We start from the raw sequence: 11725 nt of genomic DNA, 5'->3' as shown, positions 1-11725 counted from the left end.
GTTTCTTAAGGTAGGATTGTATTGCTATAAACTTCCCTCTTAAAACTGCTTTTGCTGCATCCCATAGGTTTTGGATCATCATGTTTTCATTGTCATTTGTCTCTAGGTATTTTTTGATTTCCTCTTTGATTTCTTCAGTGATATCTTGGTTATTTAGTAATGTATTGTTTAGCTTCCATGTGTTTATGTTTTTTACAGTTTTTTCCCTGTCATTTATTTCTAATCTCATAGCGTTGTGGTCGGAAAAGGTGCTTGATGTGATTTCAGTTTTCTTAAATTTATGAAGGCTTGATTTGTGACCCAAGATGTGATCTATCCTGGAGAATGTTCCATGTGCACTTGAGAAGAAAGTGTAATCTAACAAACTTACAAGCTTTTGTACAGCAAAGGAAACTATAAAGAAAATGAAAAGACAACCTCCAGAATGGGAGAAAATATTTGCAAATGATGCGTCCAACAAGGGCTTAATTTCCCAAATATACAAACAGCTCATGCAACTCAACAACAACAAAAAACAATACAATCAACATATGGGCAGAAGTCCTAAGTAGACGTTTCTCCAAAGAAGACATGCAGATGGCCAACAGGCACATGAAAAGATGCTCAATATCACTAATTATTAGAGAAATGCAAATCAAAACTACAATGAGGTATCACCTCACACTGGTCAGAATGGCCATCATTAAAAATCTACAAGTAACAAATGCTGAAGAGGGTGTGGAGAAAAGGGAACCCTCCTACACTGTTGGTGGGAATGTAAATTGGTACAGCTACTACGGAAAACCATATGGAGGTTCCTTAAAAAACTAAAGATAGAGTTGCCATATGATCCAACAATCCCTCTCCTGGGCATATATCTGGAGAAAACTCTAATTCGAAAAGATACGTGCACCCCAGTGTTCATAGCAGCACTGTTTACAATAGCCAAGACATGGAAGCAACCTAAATGTCCATCAACAGATGAATGGAAAGAAGATGTGGTACATGTATACAATGGAATACTACTAAGTCACAAAAAAGAATGAAATAATGCCAGTTGCACAACATGGATGGACCTAGAGATTATCATACTAAGTGAAGTAAGTCAGAAAGAGAAAGACAAATACCATGTGATATCACTTACATGTGGAATCTAAAATATGATACAAATGAACTTATTTGCAAAACAGAAACAGACTCACAGACATAGAAAAAAAATTTATGGTTACCAAAGGGGAAAGGGGGTGGAGGAGGGATAAATTAGGAGTTTGGGATTATCAGGTACAAACTACTATATGTAAAATAGGTAAACAAGGTCATATTGTATATCACAGGGAACTATATTCAATATCCTGTAATAAACCATAATGGAAAAGAATGTGAAAAAGAATATATATATAAATGAATCACTTTGCTGCACACCAGAAATTAACACAACACTGTAAATCAGCTATACTTCGATTAAAAAAAATTAATGAAAGAAAGAAAGAAAAGAAAAGAAAAGGAGTGAGGAAACAGCTGAGGCCTGAAGGTTATGTGGCTTGCCCAAGATCACAGAGCCCTTAAGTCAGGCCTGCAAGAAAGTGGGTACCTTTAAGCACAGTTACGTGATGAGGGGGATGCCTGCAAGCCAAAATTACGCCTCTCCTGTATCTCGCTTCCTGATAGTCACCCCTGTTAGTGGAACCAACAGTCAAATCAAAGGATGGAAGTGGAAGCCTGGAACTTGATTCACACCCAAGCCAAGAATCTGTTGTGTTTCAGTTAATTCCTCTTTTTACATGTGGCTCGATCTGCCTGCAGGGCGTTTTCTGAATCTCATTGATATGAATGAAATCAAAGAAGCAGCAAAAATGTCACAGATGCCTTTTACACATTATGCTAAAGCTTAACTTTAACTGAAAACTTAAACTCTTGTTTGAAGTCTGGGTTGTGTATTTTAGCTGTCTCTTGAATCTGTGAGTCTCCCTTCCTTTCCCTCATTTAAGTATTAGAGAAGTTTTTAATCTGTAACATACTTAGTCTTCATCTTTGATAACCTGTTACCACTGCCACATTGTACCTGCTTCACAAATCTTAAATATTAAATGTTAGCATGACTTTCAGAGCTCACCCCAAGCATGTTGGGGGCGAGGCGCTTTTCCCCTCTTGTATAGCTTTCTTTCATATCATTCTCTTTAATTTTTTCACTTATCTATTACTTCTTAGGGACAGGATTTTAGGTTTTTTCCCTTCTATCTCAGCACAATCTCAAAGGTATTAAAATACCTAATAATAGATTGCATCAGTAGATTAGCTCCTTTTATAACTTTCATCATTTTAAGTGAAAACTTTCTATGAGTTATTTGGGGTTTGTAATTTATAATACCATCATTAAAATAGTTTTTTTTCTTTCCTCCCATTGACAGTAAAGCTGTCACTGCCACAAGATTTGAGCTAAAAAAAAAAAAAAGATAGATTTTTGTACTTCTTTGTCAGTCCAGCTAAAAAAGAAAGAGAAGCATCTTGACAACTTTTAATTGAATCAGAGAACTTGAGATCATTGAGTTTTCTTCTGGAGCACCATTCACTAAGACCATCTGACACAAGGCTGGAAGTTTCCTGGATCCTCTTTAGCTGGTTTTTTTTAAGCATGTAGTCCTAATAGTATCAGCAGGATGTAGGTCGAGATATCGGGTGCTGGACCTGGTAAGTCATCTGATTTTGATTGCTCATTTACTTTAAGGAGGTCCTAAAATGAGCAACAGTGCAAAGTTCAGACTCTAAAGGGTCTGTATGAACCTCCCAAAGGTTCAGAGTGTCCCAGGAGCAGAGAGGGCCTGGACTGATGTCGGCAGGAACTGGATTAGAGTGTCTGGTACAGTGTGGCTCCGTCTGTCCTGGACAGATGGGTTCTAAGGCATCTAGCCTGAGCATTCCTACTGGGGACAGTATCTTGACAGGTGCTCAGATGATTCACTAGGGTGTGTTGGGTGCCCAGTGCACTGCTAGTGAAGGCATGAGAAACATAAAAGACAGCATTCCACCTGTAGGAAATGTTCTGTTTTCCAAGGGGAAAGTAGCAAAAAGTAGGGCCATAGAATATCATGTACCGTAGCAATCCCGGGACACTGATGCTTGATAAATCCCACACAAAACCGTGTCATTTTTCTTAGTTATAAAATTTAATATCAAAGATACACTAAGAGTTAAGTACTGGACACCTTCCCAGATAACAAAATGACTTAAGTTATAGAAGAAATGACCATTTATTGAGTTGATATTATATACCCGACATTGTGCTAGGAATGTCCTTTATGGTCTAGTCGTTATAAAAACCGAGTAAGGTGTAGATATCATTCTATCTAATTTATAGAGAGGAAACCAAGGCTCACAGAATCACAAATATGCAAAGTCAAATACAGTTGTTATTGGGGGTGGTGGGGAGGGCTGTCTGATCCAGAGCAAAGGCCCTGTACCACTCTGCAAAATGTGAAGTTTATCCAAACTTTAGAGGAAACAAAGGATTCTTTGCAAAGGTGAATATTTCTGGCATCTGTTCTAGATCAGAAACAACTGCCAACCTGGATTTTCTTGTGATGAAGTCATGCAGTAAAAGTCCGAGACACTATTCTCTTTTGGAGCTTTCTATGTACGTGTTATGTACTTAGTAAATATTTCTCGTAACTGTAGTTGTTTCTGTCCTATTTTCAGGAAGCAAATGTATAATATAAATCCCCTCCCTTTATATTTATTGCAGTTAGTGTAGATTGGTAATGCTGTCTGCTCTCCACTGGGGCATTCAAGGTATATTCTTCATTGGTACATAAAGGAAACAGCTGTGTGTGCCGTTTAAGCTGGAGTAAATGTCTAAGAAATGTTCCTCAGGCAGTAATGGATGGGTGTCCACAGCACACTTGCTCTTGCTAAGTAAGTGAATTGTGTTCCAGTGACCTGATGCTGACCGGACTGGCCAGTCTCAAAATAAAGATGGACTGTCCACTAGCCAGAAGTTCCGGCAGCGCCTGTTAGATAGTGTTCACGGAACAGGGCCGAGCTGTGGACTGTTCTGGTGACTTTTTGTCACGTGATAGAGTTGTTCCAAGTTTCCTTTCCACTTTACATTTAAAATCCAACACAGGGCTTCCCTGGTGGCACAGTGGTTAAGAATCCATCTGCCAATGCAGGGGACACGGGTTTGAGCCCTGGTCTGGGAAGATCCCACAGGCAGTGGAGTAACTAAGCCCATGTGCCACAACTGCTGAGCACACGCTCTAGAGCCTGCAAGCCACAACTACTGAGCCCGCGTGCCACAACTAATGAAGCCCACGCGCCTGGAGCCCGTGCTCAACAAGAGAAGCCACCACAATGAGAAGCCTGCGCACCGCAATGAAGAGTAGCTTCCGCTCGCCGCAACGAGAGAAAAGCCTGTGTGCAGCAACGAAGACCCAACGCAGCCAAAAATAAAATAAATAAAATAAAATAAATAAATTTATTTTAAAAAAGAAAAACCCAACACATTAGAGCTTTACATGGTTGCCAAGAACCACAGGTTTTATTGTAGTCTTGACTAATCTGCTGAACCTTTCCAGCTTAAACCCCTAGGGTTACAGTACAAAAGCAGGGAGTCTACCTAGAACAGCGGTCTCCTTGTGCTGTTGGAGGTCTCCTGAAGTCAGGAACACGATCTGCAGTTGGTGCTATCGGTCACCTGAGCGGCCAGGCTAGGGATGTCCAGCGTCCTCCCAAAGAACTTTTTTTTTTCTTTTTTTTTTTTTTTTTTGTGGTACACGGGCCTCTCACTGTTGTGGCCTCTCCCGTTGCGGAGCACAGGCTCCGGACGCGCAGGCTTAGCGGCCATGGCTCACGGGCCCAGCCGCTCCGGCCGCTCCGTGGCATGTGGGATCTTCCCAGACCGGGGCACGAACCCGTGTCCCCTGCATCGGCAGGCAGATTCTCAACCACTGCGCCACCAGGGAAGCCCCCCCAAAGAACTTTTTAATTCCTCAATTAAAAGGCAGATTTCAGCCTAACCGAGGAGTGCGCTGCCCTGTGGGGCGGCACACTCCCTGCGCCTCCCTCTTCCTCCAGGCAGACCTCGGGGGCTCCCCACACACCATCCAGGGGAGCCCTGCTTTCTTGGTGTGGATACCACCCCACGACCAGGCCCTTTGGAGCATTTCCTACTTAAAAACTCCTGTAAGGCACCCCAAAGGATCTTGCCCTATACAGAGTTCCACTCTGTAGGAAATGATACGACGGCAGATTTCCAGTGTGCTGTGTAGTTTTTCAGATTCACGTGAGGGAAGAGCTGTCTTAGCTCTCAGAGTTTCTCCCTTTCAACTCTAGTTAGGTGAAAGGTAAATCAGCAGAAACAATCACTCTTTGTGTTTACCACTTTTTAGTTTCTTTTGTTGTTTCTGTTAATAAAAATAATGTGCTCACTATGAAAATCAGTAAAATGAAGGAAGCTAGAAAGAACATTAAACCCTACAGTTACTTGATACTCTGTTAACAAGTATTTCACTCTGCCTATCTTTTTTTTTTTTTTTTGCGGTATGTGGGCTTCTCACTGTTGTGGCCTCTCCCGTTGCGGAGCACAGGCTCCGGACGCGCCGGCCCAGCGGCCATGGCTCACGGGCCTAGCCGCTCCGCGGCGTGTGGGATCTTCCCAGACTGGGGCACGAACCCGTGTCCCCTGCATCGGCAGGCGGATTCTCAACCACTGCGCCACCAGGGAAGCCCTGCCTATCATATTTATACATAGTTGGCATCATACTCTATATGTCGTTTAGTATCTTGTTTTCCCCCCATTAAAAAAAAAAAAAAAACTCTTGGTCAAATAATTTTAATTATCGGCATAATATTTCATATTAAAATTTGTTGGATTTTTTAAAACAACATTCCTCATACCTTTTGCAGGGTCAGCTTTATTAAGATACAATTTACATACAATATAAGTCATTACTTTTAGGTGTACAAGTTGATGAATTTTGACAAATGTGTACAGTCATATAACCATCCCTGTGCTCAAGAAATAGAACAGTTATTCCAGAAGATTCCCTCATGCCCCTTTGCAATCAGCCCGTTTGCAATCAGCCCCTTCCCATCCATAGATCCCAGCAGCCACTGATCTGCTTTCTATCATTGTAATTTTGCCTTTTTCAGAAGGTCATTTATTTATTTATTTATTTATTTATTTTTTGTGGTATGCGGGCCTCCCTCTGTTGTGGCCTCTCCCGTTGCGGAGCACAGGCTCCGGACGCGCAGGCCCAGCGGCCATGGCTCACGGGCCCAGCCGCTCTGCGGCATGTGGGATCCTCCCAGACCGGGGCGCGAACCTGGTTCCCCTGCATCGGCAGGCGGACGCGCAACCACTGCGCCACCAGGGAAGCCCCCAGAAAGTCACTTAAATGGAATCATTCAATAAGTAACCCCTTGAGTCTTGCACTTAGCATAACACATTTGACGTTTGTCTGTGTTCTTGCCCATGTCACTGGCTCATTCCTTCTTTCTGCTGAGTAGCAGCCCATTTTATGGACATATCACTGTTTATTTATCCATTTTGCCTGTTGAAATTTAGGTTGTTAGCAACTAAGAATCTAGCAGATATAAACATTTGCGTATAAGTTTTTGTGCAAACTAAGTGTTCATTTCTTTGGGAAAATACCTAAGGCTGGAATTACTGGTAATTCCAGTAATTAATCATGGTAAGTGTATGTTTAATTTTATAAGAACCTGACACACTGTCTTCCAAAGTGGCTGCAGCATTTTGCATTCCCACCAGCCGGGCATGAGGGCTCAGTGGCTCTGTACCTTCACCAGTGTTGGTATTGTCCTTTTTGGCATTCTGGTGGTGAGTACTGGTATCTCATTATGGCTTTGGTTTGAATTTGAATTTCCCTAATGACTGATGATGTTAAGTATCTTTTTATGTGATTATTTGTCCATTTAAATCTCTTTAATGAAATGTTTGTTCAAATCTTTTGCTCATTTTTTCATTGGTTTGTTTGTTTTCTCCTTATTCAATTTTAAGAGTTCTTGTGTATTCTAACATATTCAGGATACAAGTCCTTTTGTGTGTTTTACAGACTCTTCCAGACTGTGCTTTTCTTTTCATTCTCTTAACAGTATCTTTCAATAGTAGAAGTTTTAAATTTTAACAAAATCCAATTTATCAATTTTTTCCCTTGGATTATGCTTTGTTGTCATATCTAAGAAATCTTTGCCTTACTCGATTGCAGAGATCTTCTCTTGTGTTTTCTTCTAGAAGTTTTCCAGTTTTAGGTTTTACATTTAGACATGCAATCCATTTAGAGTTAATCTTTGTATGTGATGCAAGGTATGGTCCATCATAGCAGGAGGCAGATGTCCTGAAGTATCTGTTTAAAAAGAAAAATTGTTCCTGAATAATTCTTTGCACTCTAGTGCAAAGCTCTTTATCCATTAGCTTTGAGACGGATCCTTCGACGGTCTACAGCTCTCCCTTTCTGGAAGGTGCTAGAACAAACACCAGCAGTGACCTCCAGCTCCCCTCTGGTCTGGATCTCCTTTAGATGGTTCGTAAAGTTCTGTTTCCTCTGTACACATCATACTTGCTCAGCAGCTGCGCATTTTAGGCAGCTCTCTGACTGCAAGGCTGTTGGCTTCCTGGGCAGCCACCACGTTCAGCGTTGGGCCACCTGATCCCTAAGGAAAGGGGCCTAACGTGCATTAAAAACTTGCTCTGTGCCAGGAACCTGGCTGAATCTCAGAAGTCCTGGGTGGCCTAAAGTAGCATCGAGTCCATCTTATAGATGAGGCAGTGAGAGTTGCTTGGAGTCTTACAGCTAGTGAGATGGTCAGGCCAGACTTGCCTCACTTCCAACTTTTGCTTATTCTGTTATTTCTCACTAGCTCTTCACAGAGTCGCTCCTGTGCGTTTGATGGCGTACCACCAGACTCACATATACTCCCATCCAGCTAACCGCAGGTGCGATTATTAATATGACAACGCAGGGCTTCCCTGGTGGCTCAGTGGTTGAGAGTCCGCCTGCTGATGCTGGGGACACGGGTTCGTGCCCCGGTCTAGGAAGATCCCACATGCCGCGGAGCGGCTGGGCCCGTGAGCCATGACTCCCATCCAGCTAACCGCAGGTGCGATTATTAATATGACAACGCAGGGCTTCCCTGGTGGCTCAGTGGTTGAGAGTCCGCCTGCTGATGCTGGGGACACGGGTTCGTGCCCCGGTCTAGGAAGATCCCGCATGCTGTGGAGTGGCTGGGCCCGTGAGCCATGGCCGCTGAGCCTGCGCGTCCAGGGCCTGTGCTCCGCAACGGGAGAGGCCACAGCAGTGAGAGGCCCGCGTACCGCAAAAAAAAAAAAAAATATGACAATGCAGTTGCTTTTAGCCATTTATCTTTTTTCCTCTCAGCTAGTTTTAATTTATTTCAGCTCCCCACATTTGGCGTTGTGGCTTTTACCTTTAGAATGGCAGATTGGCTGCTGTAATATTTCTTTGATATGTGAATTGTAAAAATGCCCTTATTGATGTTTATTTTCCTCCCTACAATTAGGTGTTGTGTGAATGTGTAGTGGAGGAGGGATCAGGCTGGTTCAGTCTGATCATGGGCCATCTGTAGTATTTAGTTGCTCTGGGGAGGGGAGTGTTTGTGTTTGTGTTTTGTTTCGTTTTTCAATAACCTTTATTCCTTTTCTGACTGGATCATGGGAGTCTTTGTCACATGGACCATCTCCTGCCCATCTTCACTTCTCAGGAGCAGTCCCAAGAGATGCATGTGCAGCACAGCCACGAGACTTGGGGCAGAACACTTCAAATGACCCCTTGCCTGCTCTTCTTATCCTGCCTGTCTGGACTTTATCTCAATAAATGAGCAGAAGTGGGAATTCTCACTCTAGTGGAATTCCCTGTGTTATTTCATGTGTTTGGACCTAGTTACCTTTAGTCATTCCTGTCACTGGCAGTAGCCACTGCCAGCTGAGCGAGTTCCCCTCTGTTTTTAGAAGTTACTCTCCACTTCAGGCATCATCACAGACCTCTCCCCTTTTGAACTCTTGGAGTGTTAGCAGCTGGGGCTGGCTTTGCCCGTTTCCCTGCCAGCCCTGCTCTAGGGCTTAAATAATGCATGATACCACGGGCACGGGAATGCCCGGTCGTGCATTTTCCATCGTGAACACGCTGTTTCCTGATTTAATTCCCATTCACTCGGATCTGGACGTTTGTGGTCCAGGCCCTGACCCAGTGCTGCTGCTGTTGCAGAAAGTAGCTGAATGGAGAAGGGCTTCTAACTTTGGGGTGAAACTGTTTGTAACGGAAGAGACCCTTCAGTCTGAGAAGACTATAGCCAGTGTTGCTGAAATTGGAAAAAGCTACAAGCTGCTTTTGCCCCTTTTGGGATCTCTGAACTCCCCCTGGTCAGCTTCCTGCCACTGTCTAGCCGCCAGCCCCTGAGATTTCTCATCTGGGCGCCGGTTACCACGGCACAGAGGAACCCAGCCACCTTGGTGCTGCGGAAGGATCCAGACCCCATCTCAGCCACTCGCTAGATGTCTTGTGTCTGTAAAATGGGGATATTGGTACCCCTGAACTGGACTTTTATGAAGATTAAAGGAACTAAGTGCCCAGCATGCTGGCTAGCAAAGAATACAGAGTGTGTTCTCACTGAGAGATACTGTCACTCCTGTAAAATCAAGAGAGGCACCCAAGCAGGGAGGCACTTACTCGGCCCTGCCGTGATGTTTCTGCAGTGTGGCCTCTGTTTGCTGGGCACTGCTCTCTGTAGGCAAGGCCCACCCGTGGACTCTCTCCACGTGTGGCCGTGCCACCGCCCGGCCCTGGCCCCGGTCGAAGCTGTCTTTGCAGGTGGACTTTTTGTTCTCCCCCCGGGGTGGTCCTCTCCTTGTTCACCTTGTTTTGTCCTCTCCCACCAGGAAGCATCTCGGACAGCTCAGCCAAGCTCTTTGAGGTCCCTGACACGTGGTAACCAAGACCTGAGTGGAACAAACCGCTGGTGCTGTTGCTGAGAAGGAAAGAAGCAGCCGGCGTTTTTGGAAGCCATACTGTGTTTAACTGAATCCAATGCGGTGCAGGAGGAGTTTGAAACCAAGTGTGTGTCTCCTGAAAAATCCCAGTTTTTATCGTCAAGGCTGTGTTCCTTCCTCTTTAGCGTCACCTGTCTGCTGGCGCGCAGCATGTCGTCGGCTGTCACGTGTACATGATTAACCAGGTCATTAATTGTTGCTCATGTGAAACCCTTCCTGTCATGAATTTGTGTTTAAGAATCCACCTGATGGGGAAGGTTGGCCGTGAGATTTCACAGAAAGAGCCAACACTCTTGGGTGCTGTGATCCTGAATTTGGGGTTGAACTCTTTCCTGCTTTGAGAGGTTCTCATCCGCCATCTCACGCTCAGGCCTGGGGGCAGCCCCAGCGCGTGGGTATGTCTCCCAGTAGAGAATTCGGTTGCGGCTGCCTGCTTTCCACCATCGCTGCCTGAAAATATGAGGCTCTCAAGCTTATTTTCCCAGTAGGAAAATGTCTCCCGCTGTCAACACCTGCCTTGATCTTTGGGGCATATTTATTTAGAGTTTTTCCCCTAAGATGTGAGTTTCTCATGGTGGAGTGTACGAGTGAAAAGTTAATTTCTGTTTTCACATGTAGCGCTGCTTTCAGTTTTCAGTATCTTAACCTGGTGTCTTCTCTGTTTGGTGGCGTCTGGGGGTGAGGTGGCGTGTGTGCATGTGTGTGAAATCATGACAAATCGACACCATGTACCAGCCCTTTCTCTGTTGAAACAGATCACAACAGGGACAGAATCTCGTGGATCTACTTCAGTAGATCTGCTTCATATAGATCATTGTTAGATATTTAACATTTTTGTATCGTGGAAATAAAAATGAAAAATGTATTTCCAGAAGATGAAAATTAAAGAAATTTTCATAGGATTCTGGTGTTTTCCTTTCTCTTCTTTTATAAGTGAATGACATACTTAATCTCTACATAGACATATTTCTCTCTAAAGATCACCCTTGCAAAAGCCCTGGTAAGTCACTAAGCCTGGTGCTTATGGTTTTTTCTTTTTTTTTTTTTAACCTCTAACCCCTCACCTGCCTTGATGAGTCAGATGCCTGGTGCTGGAGTGGAGCCCGTGGTAAATGGTGTAGGAGGGGCTGCATCTTTTTCTGGTGGGAAGAATCCGAGTTCTTACAGCTCTGATCAGAATCCCAGGTGTCGTGGGAATTCAGATGTGTAAGACATTTTCCCCAATTAAGGGCCTCTTAACATCTTCCCTTCCCCCTCCCGCTTGTCCCCAAAGTTACAAACCCAGACTTGGCACGAGGAGCTCCCGCCCCTGGTCAACGAGGTCGCCACGCACAGCCCAGTGGGAAAGTGTGACAGGAGGGTAAAGACAAAGGAGGGGGTTAGAGGGCGCTGCTGGACTCTTCTGAGTCAATAAAGCCTACAGGTAGAAACAGGTAGTACCTGACACTTCTTTTTTTTTTTTTAACATCTTTATTGGAGTATAATTGCTTTACAATGGTGTGTTAGTTTCTGCTTTATAACAAAGTGAATCAGTTATACATATACATATGTTCCCATATCTCTTCCCTCTTGCGTCTCCCTCCCTCCCACCCCTCTAGGTGGTCACAAACCACCAAGCTGATCTCCCTGTGCTATGCGGCTGCTTCCCACTAGCTATCTGTTTTATGTTTGGTAGTGTATATATGTCCATGCCGCTCTCTCACTTTGTCACAGCTTACCCTTCCC

The 11725-nt window shown here is 44.2% G+C and overlaps 1 protein-coding gene across 3 annotated transcripts in view; it reads left to right on the top strand.

The window, feature by feature from the left end:
* The window catches only part of PARN (poly(A)-specific ribonuclease), a 159233-nt gene extending 148331 nt beyond the window's left edge, over nt 1-10902 (top strand). For 2 of the 3 annotated variants that reach the window (XM_055090007.1, XM_007106145.3), the window contains one exon: nt 9890-10902. In XM_055090007.1, the coding sequence (XP_054945982.1) occupies nt 9890-9923 (34 nt within the window). In that variant the 3' untranslated portion in view covers nt 9924-10902. The other variant, XM_028499783.1, reaches the window with a different exon arrangement.
* Nucleotides 10903-11725: the final 823 nt, after the last annotated feature.

The sequence above is a fragment of the Physeter macrocephalus genome, chromosome 14 (genome assembly GCF_002837175.3).
Source record: "Physeter macrocephalus isolate SW-GA chromosome 14, ASM283717v5, whole genome shotgun sequence".
Lineage (NCBI taxonomy): Eukaryota > Metazoa > Chordata > Mammalia > Artiodactyla > Physeteridae > Physeter > Physeter macrocephalus.
The sequence above is the reverse complement of the archived record's forward strand: the minus strand, read 5'-3'. Positions and strand labels throughout refer to the sequence as shown.